The sequence below is a fragment of the Falco punctatus genome (assembly GCF_963210335.1).
Source record: "Falco punctatus genome assembly, chromosome: 4".
NCBI classification, from domain to species: domain Eukaryota; kingdom Metazoa; phylum Chordata; class Aves; order Falconiformes; family Falconidae; genus Falco; species Falco punctatus.
In genome coordinates this window covers 87,610,089-87,633,353 of record NC_137583.1, presented here as the reverse complement: position 1 = coordinate 87,633,353, position 23,265 = coordinate 87,610,089, and the positions used below count along the sequence as shown (strand labels likewise).

The 23,265-nt window shown below is 36.9% G+C and overlaps 1 protein-coding gene across 10 annotated transcripts in view; it reads left to right on the top strand.

Moving 5' to 3' along the window:
* EZH2 (enhancer of zeste 2 polycomb repressive complex 2 subunit) overlaps nt 1-23,265 on the top strand; it is a 52,415-nt gene that overhangs the window by 13,183 nt on the left and 15,967 nt on the right. For 5 of the 10 annotated variants that reach the window (XM_080386073.1, XM_080386081.1, XM_080386079.1 and 2 more), the window contains 7 exons: nt 8,851-8,974; nt 9,522-9,650; nt 12,573-12,689; nt 13,982-14,120; nt 16,275-16,418; nt 16,961-17,063; nt 17,643-17,806. In XM_080386073.1, the coding sequence (XP_080242199.1) occupies nt 8,858-8,974; nt 9,522-9,650; nt 12,573-12,689; nt 13,982-14,120; nt 16,275-16,418; nt 16,961-17,063; nt 17,643-17,806 (913 nt within the window). In that variant the 5' untranslated portion in view covers nt 8,851-8,857. Of the gene's footprint in view, nt 1-707; nt 821-8,850; nt 8,975-9,521; nt 9,651-12,572; nt 12,690-13,981; nt 14,121-16,274; nt 16,419-16,960; nt 17,064-17,642; nt 17,807-23,265 lie in introns of all 10 variants that reach the window. The other 5 variants (XM_080386080.1, XM_080386076.1, XM_080386074.1 and 2 more) reach the window with 5 other exon arrangements.

Sequence of the window (23,265 nt, the reverse complement as noted above, 5' to 3'; positions counted from 1 at the left end):
ACTTGAGAGGGAGGAAGAGGAAGTATTACAAGATTTGAACATTTGCTTTCATACACAGACATTACTCCTCGATTTGGGGTTATGGCATTGGTACATCTGAGGATGTTAATAGTTCTCCTCCTTACATAAAGTTTGTTCAAATTAATACTTTTGTCTTTGGCAATAGCTTGAATAATGGTTTCTATCTCTAGAGTAATCAAGAACATTCTTGTAGAACATGGAATCTCATTAGAGTACATCACAAGTGTTTTTCTTAACCTACATCATCCACAGCCTCTGAAGCCTGTCCGAGTGCAGAAGAACAGATGATTTGTTTGGAGTTACTTGCTCAGATCAGTTTGTGAACTTACCAGTTTCTTTTGGATACTGTCAGAGCCCAATAGAGGTTAAACTTTTGTAGGCCAATACAAGCCTGTTGGCATTTTTCTGCCCAAAGAGTGGTACAGTTGGCATGGATGGCTTAGTAAATGTTTCCTGTTTCTAGTTGTTAAGAATAATATTTCTATATTGGTAAAACGGAGTAAACCCTCTTGTTTCTGCCCCAGTGTTGCCACGCCTTCACTTGTGCTGATTCAAGAATTCATGTGGCTCCTGAGCAAACCAGCTTGTGGAGCTGATTTTGTTGAAAAACTGTATTTAAGAACCAAGTGTGTTTATTTTCTGGGCTGTTCAGATTTTTTTTTTAATTTTTTTTTCCCCTGACCTAGTTTGATTAACAGAATCGTAAGCACTTAAGCTCTCACGGTAGAGAAGACTGAGTAGAGGTGGAAAGGAGTGACCAGGGGCCACTGATGCAGCAAACAGATGATCTCTTTCCCAGGTAAAACTGACACTAAATTTGAGGAAGGTAGTTGAACTGATGGTAGCATTTGATGTAAGCTCTCTGTAAATGCAAACATCCTTTATTGATTGAGTACTTCAGCATATGGAATAACAACATGAAGCAAATTTTAAAGCATAGATAAGTATTTTTAGGTATTTCTAGATTAAAAATAGGTTAAGCTGCCCTAAGCTTAAAATACCACATTTCTGTAATATAGAATCGTAAAAAACATACTACAGTTTACTCCCATCTATTTCTCTGTGACTAATTCTGTAAAACAGTAAACGTGCTGTAGTTGTTTTTGTAGTGAAATATTAATAATAAACTGTGTAATCTTTCCTTACTTGTATTTCAGAGCTAGAGATTTTTCTTAGTCGGTCTGGTTTGGCATCTGAAACCCCAGTCTGACAGTGGCCTTGAGAATATTTTTCTTCTCATGGAAATGAGAATGTTTTATTTTACATAGATAAGTTTGAAAGAAAACCATGTTTTGCTTTAGAAAGTCCAGAAAGCAGAGTAGCAATCAACTACAAAACTTCTGGGCATTTTTTGTGTGTCTGCTGATAGGACAGGTAAAAAGCCATTTGAGGTGCTGGGAGTGTCATTCTTCCCCCCGCCCCTGCAGCTTGCATAACTTAATGTGGAAATAGTTAGCAGCTGTGAAAATTACAGCAGTGAACAATTTTTCTTACTTAGCCCAAGAGAGTAATACTGTTTTTGACCATAATTTTTTTATGAATCTCTTTGTGCTGTTAACATTTTGGTATAAATGAATAGGAGACAGATTATAGCATTAATTCATAATTAACTTTCAAGTCAGTTTTTTTGAAGGCTGGCAATAGGTATGTGTTTTATTGATAGTTTATTTTCAAGTGCTTGATAATTGTAGTAAGAATCTACTGGAAACTGCTTATTCTGGAGGGGTTTAGGATAGGTTCATAGAGAACATTGTTGTTTTGCATTTAGGGTGCATGAAGTAGAATAAAAGTAAATTTCAAAGAGTTTCTGAGTAATAAAGTTTAGTTTAACGTAGCTGAAAACTACTTAGCTGCTTGGTTGAACAATCATTTTGTTGTATTGTGTTGTGTAAAATCCCATAACATAGAAGATCATTTGGGTTTTTTAATGAGGTGGGTTTGGAAAGTTAAGAACTCCACATCTAAGCTTTAATGCATTGATTTTTTGATACTTGAAAGGTGTTATCTTTTTTTGTTTTCTAGCAAGTATTGAATTTTTTTGCAGGCTTATGGAAAAATCTTGTTAATCCCTTCTGTTGGTAAAAATCTGCTTTTTGAGTTGAACATGAAAGTTGTTCTAAATTCTACTGCCCAAGCAAAAATCTTTTTAGTTTGAGAAAAAACATAGAAGGGTGTGGTGGGGTTGGATGATGGTGGTTGTTGTTGTTGCTTTATTTTAAACAAAACCCCAGGTTTTGTAGATGCTTGAAGAAGTTCAATGATTATTTCAGCTAGGGTTTAATGTACAATTTTTTCATTAGTAGGATTGCATATGCTTAGACTGAGAGTTACATATACTGTCTGTATCTGGTAACAGCTTACAGTTAAAGAGCATGCCTGCCACTCCAGAGCAAACCAATGTATAAAAGCAGTGCGCTTGTGGTATAATTGCCTGCACTAGTTTCTTCCTAATGTTGGCCTAAGTTCCTAACAAATCCTTCCTGCTTTATAGTTGTGCACAGGAAACCAGAGTTATGCATGGGGTCATCAAACTGATCTGTGTTTCAGAAAACAAACAATCGCAAAAGTGAGCTTTTATTTGTTGTTGGTCAGTTTAATCCAGTTTACCATGCATCCCTTCGAGAAGAGTGGCTGTGGCTCAGTGGGCAGTATTGGGGTGAGAATAAAGAGTTGGGATGGGTGGGACGATTGTAAAATGTCATTGCTGCTGAAGAAATTACTTACGTGAGTATCTTTGTTATGTAGTATTGCATCTAAATTCATAAGTTTATGGTATCTGAAGTGACAGTTCATGAAGCCAGCTCAAATGCATGTTTTGAACTTAACAGCACATCCAGTCCAGAGCACTTAGTGGAAGTTAGTTTGTTCACAGGGCTGTGGGCATGCTAATGGTGAAGTAGAAGAGGTTGAGAAGCAGCATGATGCTGTTGATTGAACAGGGTTGTGCAGTTAAATGCATTCCTTTAGAGTTCAAGGTTTTAAGAAGCAAATGTGAAAGCATTCACATTTGGTTTTATGGGAGGTAAAAGTAGTACTTCACCCCTGCCTGCCCTGTCTGAATTATTTTACTCCTTCATTACTCTAGGCAACAAAAAGCACAATGACTTGTTTTATTGTTCAGTTTGCGTCAAGGTGCATATGTAGTTTCTGTGTTGGGTTTTATATTCTCCACCATTCTCCCTGCCCCGCGATTGAAACTGTTGCTTAAGAGTGCTTTTAAGTGCAGTATTATATCAGTGTATGCATATATTTTAAGTATGTGTATATATATAAAGTATATGCATAACCTTTTGAGTGTAGATTAATTCACAAAAAGTGACTGAGAAGTTATATTGTACACAGTATGTTTTAATTCATAAATATCTCCAAACAGAAATCCTGAGTAGCAGGAAGATAAGGTAATACTGTTACAATTTTAAATATTGTGTAATATTAAGCACAGATATAAACTAATAGCATTCTGTTAAAGGGCAGACCTCTTCATTTGTTCTCCTATGCTTTCCAGCTTGAAAATCTTCATTAATTTTTTTTGCCTGAAATTTGGCACAGTAGCCAGAGGAGCTTAAATATAGTCTTTGACAGCAGTATGACTGCCTAATTTAGAGAATTATCTGTGTGCTTGTCTGTCACTGATGGATATTGCCAAAATGATGGAAGAAATAGGACGTTGTCTTTAAATAAGGCTATTTCTATGTTGGTAGGCAAAACAGCAATTTGAGCTGAATTTTTCTACGCTTCTTTGTCTCTCGCCGTCAACTCTAGATGTATTGTACACACTTCGGCTGCTGAAAGTGTTGGCGGATTTAAGCTTATAGACATGAATTTTCTTTGAAACTTACTGTAAAGAATGTGGGTCTTGTACATAATTTAATTATGAAACGTAAATATGTATGCTCTAGGACACTGCCATTTCTTTGTTGTTGAATTTCCAACTATGCAAGCATGAGTAGGAACCGAAAAAAAATAGCTGTGCGTTTGTTTTTATTTTCTTGTAGGATTTTTCTAAAAATCAGTGGTTAGGTGGGTTCAGTATATCTCATTCCTAATACCATAGTTCACACTTCCTATTGGTCAAAAAGAGGCATTAATTTTGTTATTTTTCTTGTATTTGATGGTGGTCTGTTTAGAATTACATTGATCCTCTCACTAGTATGACTATCTAATGTCTAGTTCTGCCCATGCACTTAGGTATACAGTGCATAGGTATAGTCTGTAGCTTAGGGAATTAAGTAGCTGTAATATTAGAAGTAATGGAAAAATATGGATGTTACAAGAGCTGTCAAGCAGAGTGTATCAACACTCAGCTGTATGTTTGGAATAAGCAACAAGGGGTTGCTTTGGTTCTGCAGTGCTGTGCTCTGGGAGGGTTGGCTGGGTTAAGTGCAACTTTGGACCCAAGGTATTAAACTTTTGCATTTCAGTGTGCCACATGCATCCTTGCTTGCTGTGGCATCAGGGTGATTGCTCCGTCTGGAATGAGAGTCCGTCTGGCTGTGACTGTACCACGTTGACACTAGAATTGCTTGGGCTGTCTCGCCACACTTTCCAGTGTCTCCTCTTCTGCAGAGAGGGTGCAGGGAGTTATGGCAAGGTTTCCCTCCGTAGTGTGCTGCCAGGTACGATCTGGCAAGTTTAGCTCAGGTTCTGCGTGGAAGTTATTGTGCACTTTGGGAGATGCACTGTGTCTAGAAGCAGCATACCTGCTTCAGAGTTAGGGTTGCTTGCTTGTATCTCTTCTGGAGATGAGATAATATGCCCACAAGTAACTGAGTTGACTGCTACATAATTTCTTTCTCTGGAATAAAAGTTCTCTGGGCTGGGATCTTTAGCAGTTAGATGGTTTCTTTGGGCCCTTCCTATGAAGAGGATGAAAAAATGGGAAAGAAAAAGACTTGAAAACAATAGAAACTGCTAGCAGGATTCAGAAGGGAAAATGGGGACAGAGAAGAGGGACATGGCCTAGGGGCTCTCAGAATCAGACTGTTGCACTAAGAAAATCCAGTATCGTGTTTTTATTTGTTAAATGGAAACTTTTTGACATTATGCTGTCTCTTAAGACAGGCTAAACCATTCTTAGATGGGATTTAGCTTGTGCCACTTGTGCTACTGTAGGGAATGCTCTGAAACTTTATATGAAAAGTTGACTAGTTCTGACAAATTGATCTTAACTAGCTTTTCTGCTGTGCAATCCTAGTTTGAAATCCCATGCAACATAATTTAATGAAAATGTACAGGTTTTTTTTTTTAACAAGAATTGCTAAAAAATTCTTGTTTAGCAAAGTAAAATCTGTGTCATTACAGCTCAAGTACTTATGAATGTGAACAGCAGAAATGCTGGAAGAAAGTGATTTGGGAAAGGTTTTTCTTCCTTGTACTAGTGCAAGTGGACCAACAGTAGGCTTGAGAAGACAACATCTACAATCCTGAATTATGTTTCCCTGAAGTCTTTTAATCCTCCAAATTACTCTCCCTTTCAGGAAAGGAGGTAATGTCCAGCACCCTTCTGTAAGAGTTCCATCTTTCTGTCTCATTTTTTTGCTTCCACAGCCCTGACCCAGCATGGGCTGTCCTTGTCTGTAAAACTTCTTATACCAGTTTCTCAGGCTTAGTTTCTTAAATGTATAGTTTGGGGGCTGATCTTTAAATTGACATTAGAAATTGTCAGTAGCATTTGGCTATGGTCCTAATGTGAACATGATGTATCAATTGCACTGTGAGAATTAACTGTCTGCTATGAATATGCTCTTCTTTCCCTGCCCCCCTGCTTCTTCCTCCCCCCCCCCCCTTCTTCTGAGATTAGGGACAGAAAAAGTTACCTCTTACCCCATTACATGTGTTAACAACACTGTAATTCAACTTCGGTGGTCTTCAGCTGCCCAGAAACATGCAAATATGGTTCACTTAGTTTGAAAAACTGCTGCTCAAAATCAGAATTCATTAATAAAGTTTCAGGGGTTTTCAGAATTGATAGTTTACAAACATGCTTGGCTTTTTTTCTTAACTATAATTTTTCTATAACCTATACATGCATTTGCTTTCTTTCCCCTCAGGTGTGTTTTTTCTCTTAATATAGACTTGCCATTTATGAGGCTGTTTCTAATTTGTTTATACATACTTGACTTTATACACTCTGTGTATCCCACTGACTGGTGCACATTAATGTTATTACTTTATCTGGAAGAACTTTTTCTTGCTATACCTTGACATAAGCAACAGTGCCTTTTTTTCATTTTCTATGGTTTATTATATGGTGTCTTGAACATTAAATTATTGTCTATGTTGTGCCCTAGATAGCAACTTCAAACTAGTGCAAGAGAGTGTTCTTTTAAGTCCCATTTGTTTTCAGATGAATGACCTGATTATGTGTAAACTATGCTGCTTTAAAAGGGGGTATTTATCTTCTTGTGAAGTATTTTTTTTTTTTTTAACCAATTTAATATAACGGGTAACAATGGTGTTCATTACTGAAAAATTGAATAGATTGGATTTGCTTATTTGATGGGGGTGTATTTCTCTCAGGTCTTAAATCCTTGTTTGTGGGGTCTTCCAGGAGCTGTATGAAAGAAAGATGAGATTTCTGTTGGGTTTTGTTTGTTTATTGTTTTTGGTTTTGATCTAATCATATATGATTTCCATATAGATCTGCTTTTTATGAGTAGGGCTTATCTGGCAATTTAATTTTAGTTAAGAAAGCTTTTTTTTAAGCTTGAGTCATTTGTAATTCTCCAGGAAACTAGAATAAAAAGGGTTGTGGTTGGTGCAGCATTAAAGTAAGGAAACATAATCTGGGTTTTGTTTTTATGGGATATGTTACTTCAGTGGTGTGAGCTGAGCCTTCATTTATCTTTTGAAGTCATTGGTGCTTTTCCCATATCTTTTGGCTGAACCATAACCAAAGTGATTTTGATGTTCTGTATTACTTACAAATTGATATTTTCTCTTTCTGTTATTTAATGATACTTATTCTATGTCTAATTTATTTCCAGTTAGTGGGATGTTCTTCTGGTTTTTTGCTTTGCTTAGTTTAGCATATAATATAATGCATTTTCTGTAGTTCGTAATGCTTTTAAGCTGTTCTCTAAGCAGTGTCCTAGTGCACTATGAATCACTGTCTTTACCATCTTCAAACATGAATGGTCCAGGATTTTTTTTGTGGCTTTTTTTTTTTTTTATATATATCTTTCTCTTGTAACCACTGGTGTTGTGGCAAATGAGATGCAGGTGGATTCTGCTTGCTGCCCTGAGGCCTGTAAAGAGGGCAACTGTGTTTGAGCTTTGCTCTAGATTTACCTGTCCCTGCTGGTTCTCTGTCCTCCCCCTCTGTCTAGTCAGGTGCTTTGGGCATTATGTGGAACTTTGCCTTTTTTCCTCAGAGAATATTTCCCATAATTTGGATTGGCAATTCCACCATTTGTTTGTTGATTCATTTTCATTCTAAATCTAAAAACCTGGCAATTTTTCTTACAAAATACAATATAATGTCTTGCATAAAAATGGGTGTCAGGCTTTTATAGACTATAGCTTTTGTTCAATGTAAATGTGTGGTGTAAATGAAGGCATACTACTGAGAATAAACAGGTTCTGTATTGATTCCCCCCTCAATCATCATAAAGTCTGATAGAACTCAAGTCTGACCTGTACAAAACCACTGAAAATAGAGCTGTATGTACAGCAGCGAAGAGCTCTTGATAATTTGGATAAAGCTGTACTCACAACTGTCAGGGGAGCTGTGGTGCGGAGCAGGGGAAGCTGGCACTGGACATTCAACTCCAGCCTGAAGAGGACACCTCTGTTCACATTTACCTGCCTTGAGAATTAGAAAGGCTGAAATTATTTCTGCTCAAATTGATTATGCTTGTTTGAAAATGTATTAACCTTGGGTAACTGGACATTTCAGCCATTCAGTCCATGATGGCTAATGTGACTGCTATTGCTATTCAGTGAAATACTGTAGGTTGTTACAGAGCAACTCTTGAGAGGAAGCCAGTCTTCAGTGTAGTGGTTTTGTTTCAGGATGCTGTCAAAATAGTCATTGCCAGCATAGTCACAGCATACGGTCCTTGATTTTGAAAAACGCTGAGCAGATTGGCATATTCTAGCAACACATTTGGATTGTAATGTAAAAATACAACTTGATTGCCAACAGTCCTGTAGCATAAAAATGAAGCACTTGGTACTAGGATGGTGATCAGTAAAAGTGGAATCAGCATCCTATTTGCAGTCAGCTGGACAGTTTAGGCTTTTGTAGAATACTTGAGAAAAAAGCAAGGCCTCTTACTCTGTTTCAAAACTCTTAATGTCTGAATTTTCTAGAACTTTTTGACATTTGAGTGGCTGGGTAGGAGGACTGTACTTGGGTACCTCTTAGCACTTGCAATCAACTCCAGAAGCCTATTTTAGGAGTTGGTGTCTTACTGAAGAGGACCACTCCTGCAAGGAGGCAAAGGTTTGTCTGCCATGAACACAGCTGCCCAGAAGTTTATTTACATGACTGCTTGCAAGGATTCCAGTGTGTAGCATTGCAGTGGGAATCTTGATCTGTTCCGCTTCACCCCTTTAAATCCATTAGGTACCTTCCTGTGTAGAGGCGTTAGAAGTGCTTAAAGCAAATGTGAAGGGTCCTGCTGATTTGTGATTAAAATTACTGTTTTCTGGTGTCTATTTTAATTGTGTTTGTTGTTGGATTGGGATGGTATTGCAAGTGTCTGATTGAAAGGAATGAAAGGAATTGGATATGAAAGGTATTAAAGGAATGTTTCTATCCTACTTTGACTTCCTCTGTAAGCAACAGTGTCAGATCTGGTAATGTTAACATGACGTTTCTTGTAGGATAATCATGGGTCAAACCGGAAAAAAATCTGAGAAGGGACCAATTTGTTGGCGAAAACGTGTGAAATCAGAATATATGAGACTGAGGCAGCTCAAGAGGTTCCGACGTGCAGATGAAGTAAAGGTATGTTATCTTTCGGTTCCATTGCTAAAAAATGATACAAAAATTTATTTTCTTCTGAAGTAGGAGTTGTCCTGCAGTTAACACCTGCAGTAACAATTTAAGTAATGAACTTGTCAACATACTGAAAACTTGTCTTAACTCTGTGATCTTATGAACAGGTATGATATATTCTATGTGATTGAATCAGGTATGCTAAGTATCAGAAGAGACTGTGGAGAGCAAGTACAGCAATTTCTTTAGCCACATACTCTTTATAATTCCAAGTAGAATTTAATTCCATGCTAAATCTCTGAGCCTCTAAACACGAGGACATGGTTTGAGTCAAAGAAAGGGATAATGAATTACATTGACCCTCTCTGACATTTAAACAAAATTTGCATTGTTGAGTTTTGAGCACTTTTCTTTTAATCCTATCATGCTTTGTTTGCTTTGTTTGCTGGTTTTTTTTTTTTTTTTTTAGTAAATGTTGTAATGCCTTATGATGCTAGCAGGTGAATTTAGAGTCTTTGATTTATTTATAACGTTTACAATTGTGATTAATTTTTAGAGTATGTTTAATTCTAATCGTCAGAAGATACTGGAAAGAACTGAAATCTTAAATCAAGAGTGGAAACAACGTAGGATACAGCCTGTTCACATCATGACTTCTGTGAGCTCATTGCGCGGGACCAGGGAGGTTGGTTAACATGTGTTGTGGTAATTTCGCTTACAAGGTTGTTAGCACGTTTTTGTTTTATTACTGGAAAGTTGACTGGTTTTTTTTTGTTTTTGGGTTTTTTTGCAGCATGCTATGACTTGGCAGATAAATATTTTTCATACAAATCTTTTAAAGAATTTATTATTTACTTCAATCATCTGGCTTCTGGAAAGCAATAAATATGTAGGAGGCTACCTAGCTTTGAATGACACACACAAGTGAAACTTCTTTTTTTCTGATGATACTCGGATCATGCCTCAGCATTCTTTAATCAAACTGGTTTGACTCGCTTATATTGGGAGTTTAATCTTGTACCTATTTAAGTTGACCCCTAGTGGTACTTTGGCTCTTACTGAGTTAAAGCACATGAAAGCTGTGAACATACCCACTTGATGAAGTCTTTTAGATTAATTGAAGTCATTGAACCACAGAGGTGTGCTAAAAGGACTTAAAGTTGAGTTGATGCAAGCTTGTGTTGCACAAGCTGGCTGGATGCTAAATTTGAAGAAAACACTTCCATGTTTGTGATGCAATTTGAGCGCCTAAACTGGCTTTCACGTTGGTAGCTCAGTGCTTTAAACCTACTTCAACTTTCTGTATTCAGCTCAAGTTAATTTATCTTCTTTCTCAGTTGCTTTTTAGACACTTCTCCAAACTAAGCCAGTTTGAAGGTGTTCCACATGTAATAATATGAAAAGCTAGCTGTTTTCAGTAGGATGAGAATGAAAAGACTTTACTGTCAATAGGTTAAAAAAAAAAGAAAACAAAACACTTTATCTTCAAGGAAATTTGTCAGATTTTCCTTTTCCTAAAATTTCAGTTGGAAACTGTGTGTGTGTGTGTCACAGAGGTCCATTTGTGTGCATGCATGGTCAGATGCAAACAAGCAAGGACCTTTGCCTGAGTGTTTTGTTTTAAACATGATTGAATATGCAATTACTGATGTACAGTTCTATACCTATTATATGGCATTGTAGGATTGGAACATCTGATAATAATTGACACAGGTACACATCCAATTTTCACCTTTTTTTTGTTAGTAAAAGATCGTTCCTCACCGTTCTTCTTTCTTGTTGCTGCTTTTTTTTTTTAGCTCGATTCACTATTCTTTTATGTTAATTTCCTGCCTGAATTGATTTCCTGCCTGAATAGATAGAGCACACTAATTACTGCATTCAAATCCAGTCTCTGTCTCGTGAATCAGAAATCTTAATGCTTGATTTAAGATTGCCGTAATTTATAATGAGATAAGTGAGTCACAGAAATGGTGGGGTTTTTAAAAGATTACTTTAAAAATCTTTTTTTTTTTTTTTTTTAATATGCTGAATTTTTTTAGAGTTGCATAGGACACTGGCTAGAAGTTTAGTGACCTGATGGAAAGGTTTTGTGAGAGCCTTCATGTGTTTGAAGACTGCAGGGCATCGCTGGTGATACAGGTTTTCTCTAATGGCTAGTCCAGTCATCATCAACCAGAGACCATAACGTGTCCTGTGTTGGCCTAATAAACATCAAGCTGAGTTCTGTACCAAAACAATGGGGCAACATAACTGAGACTTCGTACCAAACACTTCCAGTCGTTTTGACATAGCTCGTTTATCAGCCTGAGACTTCTAGTTCCAAAGATAAAAGTAATTATTTTTTTTATTTTGTATTTTTTTAAAAAGGCATGGAAAATGTGCTGGATGGCTGCTAACTGGAAAACTAAGTGTTAACCTGAAATGTGAATAAAGGACTGGCATAGGACAGTCTTGTCAATATCTTGAGTATTGATATACACAGCAGAAATCTAACTTCATTTGCTGCAGATTAAAAATAAAATAAATAAATCTGGCTTGTGTCATTCTACCGGGGTACTGTCTCTGTATACTGTTTGTTACATTACTTTGTGTATTTCTTTAGAAATGTGAAGCTCTGTTCATCTTTCCCTTCTGGAAAGGAGAAAGATCTTTTGTCTCCACTTCCTTTTTTCCTTTCAGGTAGCTATGATAGCTGTTCTAAACTTTGTTTTACCTACCTCCAAATCCTCTTTATTGTACTTTCCCTAGCTTTGTATGTTCCTGTCTTGCTTTTGTTTGTAACTTTTTTTCAGAGTTCTTCATACTGCTGTCCAAGTATTTGAGAAAAGTTGATATGTGTCTGTTAACCGTTCAATAGATGCAAGAATAATCTAGAAGTTGTCTGTATTTCTGTGGCATGTTTATCTTTTGGAGGCTACATAAAACTCTGAATCGCAAAAAAAGCCAAAAAGGAAGTCCTGTAGCTGAAAAAAGTCATTGACATGTCCAGAGTTGCATATTTAGGGTTAATTTTCATTTTCAGTTTTGAGTCGTGAACATAATCAAAGGCTGGAGGATAGGATAAACAGACAATTATGGAGAAACGGCACTGGAATTAGCAAGACATATGGAGTGTTTATTTCCATAAGATGTCTTGCTGGCATTAAAGTAAAATTTATTATTATTTTTAAACATAAGTAATATATGATTTCTGCAGTGTATTGATCTGAAGCCAGGGGAATTCAGTAGCCTTTCTGATGGCTTGAGTAAATACCCTTAACATCAATGTACAAGCAACTGTTTTGCGATACCAAACATATTTTCTTTTGTATATTGTATAGTCTTGAGTAAAATACTATCACAGCCACTTACTATGTGGAAAAAGAACTATCACTATCTATTTAGTAAAGGTATTGACATAGAAATAATTCTTGCGTCTTTTTTTCCTGCTAAACCTCTTCTTACTATTACACCATAAAAATCTAATGCATTTTTCAAAGGCTGATAAGGCTAATTTTGACAAACACTTTGAATTTTTTGCATTGTAGAGTGTCCTGTGATTTTTTTTTATTTATTTTTTTTTCTGGTGTTGCTGTGTAAGTGTAACTTCAACCTCTTATTTCAGTGCTCCGTTACCAGTGACATAGATTTTCCGAAACAAGTCATCCCACTGAAGACTCTCAATGCCGTTGCTTCTGTGCCTATAATGTATTCTTGGTCTCCCCTTCAACAGAATTTTATGGTAAGTTTAGAAAAGTGCTGGGAGGAGAAATGTATGGAGAAAAGGGAGGGGGTAATTTTAGAAATAAACCAACAAAAAACTGTTGCCCGTTAACGCTCCCTGTCTTTTTGGTGTTGGTAATAAGGCACTAATGATTAGAAATAGGCTCCCCTGAAAAATTTTTTTTTGGGGAAAAAAAAAAAGTAACTTTGATTGCAAACTAAACCTTTGTCCTCATTAACCTAAGTATCTCTAAAACCTTGCTGTAAAGTGACCCCAAGTTTATTCAGATGACCAATTGACCAGCATACCTGTAGCATATAGTAATTCTTATGTAATAGAGGACTTAATCCTGAAATAGTCTCCCCACATAATGGTCCTTCTTGTATAGTAACTGATTATAGCCTTTTCTAATTAGCTTCACTGTATGTAGAAGCCATAATGTTAGATTTCTGATGTAGGTATTTGACTGACTTGAAAAGCTTAGCTTATTACAAATCTTTGTCACATCATTTTGTATATGATCACCTTTGCTGACTGGTTATTATGATAATAATCATAGCAGAGTGATTTAAATAACCAGTTTTATCAGTGTAGGTACAGAGTTCTTCCACACGCTTTTGTATGTGCTTTCAATTCATCAGTGGTTGGGTATTTTGCGCTGCTGCAGAATCCTGCAGAATCAGCAGGAAAGTTTATTTTCTTAACAACAGAAACCACAATTCTTCTGTGGTATTGGAATATATATCTGAGTATCAAGGTCTGCAGATTCTACTGATAAAATGTGGGAGTATTAATGCATTTAGTCTACATGCAGACAAAAAAAAAATCAACAGCGGAGTTCAGGTTAAGTTATAAGGCATGTTTCTGTGCTTGCTCTTTAGAGAACTTTAGATTTAGAGTCTTTATGTTGTTTTTTCTTATCTCTGGCAAAGCAATGCAGGGGTGATTTCCATTGCACATTACTGTGGAAGAGAACCAAGGACGGGAGAATGAACTTGGCAAAGGCAGGCTTCCCAAAGCTAGGTAGCTTACTGTATTTCAATAGTAGAAGCCTTTTGGAAACACCCTGCTAACCTTCGTGCTAGGAGCTAGTGTCGCTATGTTGAGCCAGTCACTGCTAGAGAAAAAAATTGTTGAACACAGATGAGGGTTTTATTTTATTAATGTAGTTAATGGTAAATGTGCTAAAGCAGTGAAGCTAGTTAGCTAACTGTGATAGCTAGGCATTTGTAGATTGTGAAAATAGCAATGCAGAAATGGTCAACTGAAAATGCAATTTTAAATTGTTTGATTGTAACTGTTGCTATCAGGTAGAGGATGAAACTGTTCTACATAACATTCCATACATGGGAGATGAAGTGCTTGACCAGGATGGTACCTTTATTGAAGAACTGATCAAGAACTATGATGGGAAAGTGCATGGAGACAGAGGTGAGCCCAGAGACGCAGGTATACTAATCACTTCTTTCTACATAAATAATTGTTGTCAGTGTTGCTTGTTAAGGCCTGATGCTTGATTGTTACAGTATTATCCCTAGAATCCATGCCTTGTGTAAACATTGGGGTATAACAGACTTCCTTATCTAAGTATATTGATTTGCATTTTCATAATGCTGCAAAGTATTAAGGTAATAGTGTGGAGAAATTGACTTTTTCCCTGGACTATAGAGTGATTCATCATAATGCCTAGTTGCAATGTGGAGAAGTCTTCAAATTTATGTTTGGAGCTTTGGAATATAATGTCCCTACCTGTCTTGCCTAGCAGAAAGTGGCAGAATTATGTAAAACTCTGGTAACGACAACACTTGTGGATGCAATTTGATAGAATAACCTCTTGTGGTTTTGGGTTTTTTTTCCTTTAAGGAAGTTATTAGCTATTTAGAAACCTCTTTTCTATAAGTCAGCATATAGAGCAAAGTTGTATCCCTCTGTTGGTACGCTATGTATATTGTTTGGTATAGTTTACCTCTTACTTTGTGTGGGGACTAGATGCGATGTCATCTATCTCTTAGTTTGCAAAAGTCTCAGTGAAGTAGCAACCTTTCACTTGCTCTACGTATCCACTCAGAACTGGCTTATACAAGCCTGAACTTTACAGTTGTGAAGGTTTCTCTGACTACACTGCTTTCCCCTTCACAGAAACATTACCCACCCACCTGCCTTTGCCCAAATGGGGAATTATTTCTTAAAATTGCTTATATTCCTGTTGATGCTGGAGTGACTGAGAGAACTACATCTTTTGAGTACATTGTATGCCACTCATGGAGGTTAAGCTTGCGACTCAGTAATAAATGCTACTCAATCCTACCTCAGTCGTGTTAAAGGCACCAGCTATCCTGAGGACATTATATTTCATGAGGAACATGAAATGTTACATGGGGTTTTGCCTTTGGATATTTGTACAGTTTTACGGATTGCTGACATCCCTGTCGGAGAACGGGTTATGTCAAAATGGTGACGTTACTAGTAAATGAAATAATGATTTCATTTATTATTAAATCAGTCTAGATTTAAAATTAATCTTGTTTCGTAGTCTTGAGGTTCAAGTTTATGACGACAATTACTGTTATAGTTCCTTCAAAACTATATGTCAAAAGGAGATTTTTTTATTTTTTTTTTTTAGTCTCCCAGTAACTAGTATTCTTGTGTGACTGTAATTAAATGTAAGTGCTGTGGGAATCTGAAATCCAGAGGCATTCCCATGCAGGAGTCAGAATTGTCAGCTAGCTCTGTAATTGCACTTTTGGAAGAGAAATTCAGTACTAACTTGTGTATGTTAAGCTGTGTTTAAAACATCCAAATGAAGTACCATGCCTTGTCTACTTAGGAATAAAACTATTAGTTTCCTTCAAGTTATTGTTTGACATCCAATCCCAGTCTAGGTTCAAAAGGATGGTGATTGGCACTACAGTCCTCACTCAGTTCACAGTTATTTTTTGAAAAACAGCAGCAGTCTCTGTCAACACTAACTACGATGTTCCTCTCTGCAGAAATGCCTTATTGTCTGCGCTGCCCTCTGAATTTTACAGCAGAATCTAAGCTAATAAGCAGATATATGCAGCATTGTATCCTTCAGTTTTCTCTTGATTTTTTAAAATATAACTGTTTTCTTTTTTATCAGCTTGCCAGTGGGGTCTGTAGTGGGGAAGTGGATGCTATGGAACTACCAACCAAAAAAATCTCTCTGGAGATTCCCTAGCTATCCAAGGATAGCTTCATAGACTGTTTGCATGCATTTCCAGGCTGGCTTAACTCAACCGTGTTGGAATTGGGATTCTGGCATAAAATCTCTTAAATCGTCTAGCTAGTAAGTAATTTTATCTTCCAAGGAAGAGAGATTTATTTATGTCTGCTGGTATGAAGCACAGTGAGTCAGGAAAAGAAAAGTTTCAACAAGTTCCCCCGTTGTCAGTCTAAGAAATAAATACTGAGTATTTTTAACTCTTCTCAGTTCATAACTTGAAACTAAGACATGAAAAATACAGGACTGTTATTCATAAACTACAGCATTGGCCATAATTTAATTCAGGTATAGGGAGGATTAAGAATACTTCATATACACCTTGTGCTTTTATGTTCACTCCCAATTTTGCTGAATTTCAGAATGTGGATTTATCAATGATGAAATATTTGTTGAGCTGGTCAATGCACTTGGTCAATATAGTGATGATGAAGATGATGATGATGGAGATGACAATCCTGATGAAAGAGATGACAAGCAAAAAGATCGGGAAGGTAACAGGATGGGTATGTCTGTCTGCAGACTTTAGAAATTAAAACAATACCCCTTTTCCTTAATGACTCGATAAATTTGTTCAAACTCTTCTACTAGACAGTTTTCAGGTCTAAAGTAGCATAATTTTCTTTATCATTTCCTTTTCTATTTAGTTCAGGAGTTGTACAGATAATACTATGAAAGGCACTTCTGCCGGTTTTTGTTTATCTGCATACTGAGACAGTGAAATGCGCCAAAAATCAGTCAAGATCTGTCTAATAAACGCTTTGGTACTCAGAAAATGAAATACCATTCTAAAGTAGGCAGTTCTGAATTGCCATCTCCATCTGCTGGTGAAATAATGGTTTCTCCAAATTTTACTAGTGGAGTTGTCTCAGCAGGAAAGATCACTTAATGCAGTTTAAGTTGTCTGTAACTTAGAAATAAAAACCTTTGCTTCTTTTTTTTATTAGGATTTTGGCGAAGCCCCCCTTTCTCTGAACACCTCCTTGAAGTAGCGAAGGAGCAGAAATATAATTTTTTTTGCTTTCCAAATTTTTTGCTTCTTTGACAGAGAAAGAAAGCCACCCACCTCGAAGATTTCCTTCTGACAAGATATTTGAAGCCATTTCCTCAATGTTTCCAGACAAGGGTACAGCCGAAGAATTGAAAGAGAAGTAAGAAGTATTCCTTAAGATATATTGCTGTGTTGCTTTATGAAACAAAGATTCCTTCGCTTCATTAAATACTTTTTGATTAGGAATGGTCCCCTTTGCATCTAGGTTCTGTGGCGATTGTGTAACTTCTGCAAGTGCTACTTGAAGGAAATTGGCTGTTCCCACAGAGTCAAACAATACAGAGGTGTTTATTAGCCTTCCTTTCAAACTACTGAAAATACTGGGGGCTTGTATGTGTTTAATAATCCACATTGGGTTTTTGAGGTGGTAAAATAACAGCTTCTGTTAGAAAAAAAAAAAAAAGTCTCCTTATTGGAGTTAGCGAGTAATAGTGAGTAATGTATATGAGGAGATGACGGTCCAGAAAGTAAATGCATTCTTTCCTAGCCAGTTTCACATTTGTATCAATGAGTATGGCACTAATAACTTGTTGCATCATTGACAGATTAACATTTCTAGCTGGCACGTATTTCTTAATATATTTTTTAACTTGTCACTGAAAATGCAGAGCAGTACTGGAATCAGAAATTACTTTTTAAAAATATACTGAATAAATAACTTCTATTTCTTTCTTTTAAGATACAAAGAACTCACTGAGCAGCAGCTTCCTGGAGCTCTTCCTCCTGAATGCACACCAAACATAGATGGACCAAATGCTAAATCTGTTCAGAGGGAGCAAAGCCTGCACTCTTTTCACACACTCTTCTGTAGACGCTGTTTTAAGTATGATTGCTTCTTACATCGTAAGTACAGTTATAGTGTGCTTGTATATCTTCTATTTTTTGCAAGTCAGGAAACCTAAAAGTACCATGAGATGCAATACAGGAGGAAGGAGAGAGAAGAAAAATGAAAGCAAGAATATCGCTAAAGTTTACTAGAACAACCTGTCCATACTGACATCATTTTGCAGTGAAAACTACACCTCAGAAACCTGAATGCACCTGTTTGGGGTAGTTTGTTATCCTTTTTGCATTTAGGAATTCATATAGAATTCCTGGCTTGGACCAACCTATAATGTTACTTCTCTTTTTATAGTCTTCAAGAAAACTATGTTGTTTTCTACTGCTGTTTTTGTGTTACACTTTCTCAGTTTGTGCATGGAGAATGGAATATATTTCTCCATAAAAATACACAGTTATTCATCAGACTGGCTTAATTTTCCGGCAGGGAGAATGAATATCCAACTCTTATTCTCTCAGGTTACTTTCTAGCCACTTCACATGCACCTGGTGATTTGAAGAAGAATTGTTTCTGACAGTTGAGTTTTAGAAATTGCGGTATGCTTTCCAGTGAATTGTTTTCATGTTGCCCCATTCTTTTGGGGGCAGGATTTAACAAGAGCATTGGCAATGAAGCTTGTTTCCATTTGCAAGGTGTGAAGAGTAAGAGAGACTCTGAAGTGCTACTTGAGACAGTTTTCTCTGACAACTGAGCCAAATGTAAAGGGAACCTAACAGTCAAATGTGAAATGGTTTTGACTTGCAGTTAATACTATGATGCCTTCTATTTCAAATTAATTCTCTTTTGACTTAACTGTTTATTTGCATGTCCCACTGTGAGTGTGCATGCATGTTTGTTGGGAAATCTTTGCGCTTTGTCAGCAGCTCCTCATCCAGCACACATGCAGTCTGCCTGTATTTGTACTTCACACTGAAGGTTTTACACAGTGCTGCTGCTTTGTAGTATCCCTTAGTTGCCTTTCAGTTTCAGGAGGAACTGGGGTTGTTCTCAGATGGTGGGGAGAGGGGAAGCTTTTCCTGTTCCTAGTTTCTTCAGTATTTGTGGCTTTTGGAGTTAGGTCTGTTGGTTTCACTTTCTTGCATTCTGTTGGCAGGCCTTGCCTGAAAATACAAAGAAAGAAGCTCTTGCTTCTGAATAATGTTTAAGAACAGTAAGTTTCTGGAGCTTGCTGCCTTGTCCAGCCAGCTTCAACATGGTGTGTTCTGTGAAGCTGTAGGTTTTGTTTAGGATTATCTTAGTTGCTTGGATGACTCATTCCAAGAAGCATTGAGTGCAGCCTTAGTCTGTAGGACAGGGAAGCAAAGCTGTATGCTACCTCATGGCAAATGCATTCATCTGGCAGTGGTTTAATGAGTTCTTGACACTCTGAATAGTCTATCAAGGAGATTGAGTGTCAGTCCGGTTTCACTTCTTCAAAAGGATTTTGGTTTTTAAATCAACAAGAAAGCATTGTCCAGACATAGTGAGAACAAACTTTCTCTTGTAGCACCCCAGAAGGCTTTAGGTACTTATGCAGCAGTGGGTTTAGGCCATTTTTCTCACTAATTTTATAAACTTGTGGGAGTTTTCTAGTGAAGATATGTGCTCCTCTACAATACACACATATTTGATTACTTACATAGTTTATATAGATTTGCCTTTCATCGTCATTTTTGCAGATTGTTAGAAGTAGAACTGAAAAGATCCACAGACCACATTTTGTTACTTGTTACTCTGGGGAACCTGGTATTAGCAGTCCATGGTTTTGAGGCACCAAATCAAGTTCTTTTCGCTGGTGATTTTTTGATAAGTGCCTTAAACAAGTCAATATTCTTTCCAAAGTGTTCTATGTCCAAGGCTTCATTTTTAAACCATACTTTGTACTTAAAAAGGCCCAAACTTTACATCATCTCATCAAGTTTTCAGGGCCATAGCAGAAAGAAGGAAGAATAACGCTTCCACCGTGGAGGCATTAAAGATGTACTTTTGTGTCAAGATGGAGCGTGAAATTACCAGTTATGATAATGCTTTTCATGAGTTTATGCAGCACATGCATTGTCACTGATAAAAATTATGTTTGATACTTGATTGTTGCAAAGGGATCTCTTGAAGCTTGATTTACACATTCACTGTGTAGCCTTCAGACTGCACACTGAATGTAGTAAACTGATGCTTCAGACCCCGTTCCCTGAGACATACCTAAATCCCACCTCTACAATGACTGGTCACTGCTTTGGATGCATTGCTTCCTTCTGCTTTTGTCTATAGTAACACCAAAGGAAGAGATTGTTTTCTTTCTGTGTGTCTGTCTCTCTGTGTGTCTGTCTAGAGCTAAGAAGTTATCTGTTAAAAACTGACAGTGTCAGCTGTATGACCTTTTTGCTTTCTGTGGAATTTTAAGATTGTCAAAATCCACCAGACTCATTGCTGGGAATAAATAACTCATCAAAAAAAATACTACTCTGGTTATTGGAAGGCTGAGTGTCTCTCTGCAACAATTTAATAATTGAACTTTTTTAAAAAATAGAATGGTGTTCTGGCTTCTGCACATGACTTTTGATGAATTACTTTGGTAGCATGGTGGACTGCAGTGATCAGATTTGTACTTCAAAAGGTGCACATCTCCAGAGAAGGCATAGAGAATCAAAAAAAAAAAAACCAACCAGGAATTCTATTAGGTCTGGGTTTGATTTTTGTAATTCCCCCTCTTGGAATCCATTTTTGTTAAGATTAGCCTTATTTTATGGCGTTTCAAATCTCTGTTCTAGAACATTTGAGTTAAATATTAGAAAAGTTATCATTAGATTTTTACGTGTCAAGTCCCCTTGACGACCTGGCAATCCCTTTATGTGCAGGTGATGACATTACTGAAAAAACTTGTGTACCGACTTCATTTGCTGACAGCAAGGAATTATGCCTAAATGTCTGGACTAACAAAGAATTTAGAAGAAGGAAAAATATCAGGTAGGGAGAATTTCCCAAATAGCTTGACTGTGAAGCAAATGTACATTTCAGGCTAAACTGTTGCCTGTGTACTTTCACATTATGAAAAATATGAGAATTGAGCCCACTGGGGATGAGGCAGGTAATAAATCTCAAAGACAGAAAACATGCTCAGTGAAGCAGTTTTAGAATGACTTTCTTAAGGAGATTATTGAAGAAATACAGAGTTTAGTTATTTAGGAAATTCTACAAAGTTGTCTTTTGATTTTTTTTGTAAATAATTCACTGCTGCTATTTGCAAGATTCATAATACAGCTATACAAGCATTTTTATGTTTTTCTTGGGTCTTTTCTTTGTAACAAGCCTTCCAAAAAATACCTCACAACAGCAGTGGTAGATTCTGAGTATAATTATCAGTACTGCACTATGTTGAGTGTTTTTTAAATAGTGGGATACAAGATATATGATTCGAATATGGAGTACCAGATAAAGCATATTTTTGAGGTCTCGCTGTTTTAAGAAGTCAAATGTTGATTTGTTTCACTGCATTTCAAACTAAACATTTCTTCATCGTCTAAAGGCAAACAATTTAAAAAACCCAACCTCATTTTAGGACCTTGCACAGATGAAATTGAGAGAGTGTTTGCATCTGCAAGCAATGTAAAAAGAATAGTTTTGATTTCTGTGAATTGCAGCAGTCTGATACAGATCATGGCTTGCAAATGATTTAATGGGGGTTTTTTTGTGTCATTGCAAAATTATTTTCCTTGTGGTATGGAGAGAGGGTAAAACAGTTACATGAGAAAAAACCAAAAAAACAACCAAAAAACCCCCACCAAACCCAAAACCCTGAATGAATGAAATGGTATACTGTGCAAATTTAAAGATGCAGTGTTGAAAAATGTGGGGGTTTTCCCCTCCGCTTTTGGGTGGGGAGCAGCCATCATCTCTTCCTTTCTAAAAATCTGGGATAAGGTAGAATAACTTGTAATTACATTGCAAGGTTTCTTTGTTCTTTAACATATTTTACCTACAGAATGTATGAACACTTCAACGATATGTCAAACATATGAGAAGTGACATACCATGTAAAAGCTTTTAACTGGAATGTGGGTGAAGAAAGAGTGCTGATAGCAATAATAAGCACAATTTACATTTCTGTACTTTCTTGTAAATAATTTTTATGTATCTATATATCATACATGGAAAATCAAAGCGCTTTTGTTTTCTGATTTATAAAATGTAATATATTTCTCTGGAGAAAGTGATGCAATATTTAATTAGTGATACTTTTCTATTGTTTATAGCTTTTTAAGAAAGCTTTGGAAGAATACATTGCTTCCTTGAGGTTCCCATGTGCTCCTGTCATTAATACAGGCATTGTACAATTTATGATTTGATCGCCATTATGGGAGGGGAGCATGAAGTGATGGTTCCAAGATGAGTGGTTTCATCAGAGAAGCTCTCTTAAAGCGCTCACCACGACTGGTCACCTTCCCCACTGGTGCCAAAACAAGTGCTTGTGAAGCTATGCTGCAAACCAGATCACTGAAATGAGATTTGCTTTTAAAAACTTTCTGTGAAGGCATACGTGAGCTGTGCCCACATTCTTTAAAAGGGAAGGGACTGCATTTAAAAGGTTCAGTCTTGAAAGTGTAGTGGACTATTATGAAGAGAAGCCTTGTCTAGAAATCGGTCTAGAAACCAGATGAGTAGGAAAGCCTATGGTGGTGGCTTGTTGAAGGAGAAAGATGTGTGTGGGTTGATACAGAACAGCCCTTACAGATTAATAGGGGATAGAGGAGAGGGATTTCTTCTTTCAGTTTGAACATTAGCACTTCTTATTCACTGAGTGTTGAAAAACTTAACTGCTAGTTATGGTTGCCTAGCTTGAACTGTGGTAAAACGACAGCGTAAGTGCTTTTGAAGTGCTTGGGAATCATGCATTTTCAGATTGGTGTCTTTTGTAGCGTTAGGAAGCCCACAGGTAGCACTGAGTGTTGGTGGGGGTTTTTTGTTGGTTTTTTGCTTTGTTTTGTTTTTTTAACTTGAGTGCATTCTCCAGTTTTGTTCCTTGCAGTTGCATACTTTTTAGGGGGGAAAACTATTGATAGATAGATATCTGTATATTAAACCCAGAAAATTTTGTTCCTTGAGAATGAAGGAATTTCTTTTAAAAGAGAATTACAGAAAACTAAGCATGGTATTTCAAAAAGCTCCTAGTATAATCTGGAAACATGAGTATATGAGTTCTGGTGAGAATCTAGCTGCATGTTTTCCAGGCTTCAGTTAAGGTAGTGTGGTTTAACCCAGCAGGTAGCTAAACACCACACAGCTGCCTGCTCACTCCCCACCCCCACCCCAGTGGGATGGGGGGAAAGTGAAATTCATGGTTGAGATAAAGACAGTTTAATAGGACAGAAATGGAAGGGAAAATAATAATGGTAAAAGAATTAGAATGCATAAAACAAGGTGACACACAGTGCAATTGCTTGCCACCTGCCAACTGATGCCCAGCCAGTTCCCGAGCAGTGGCCTC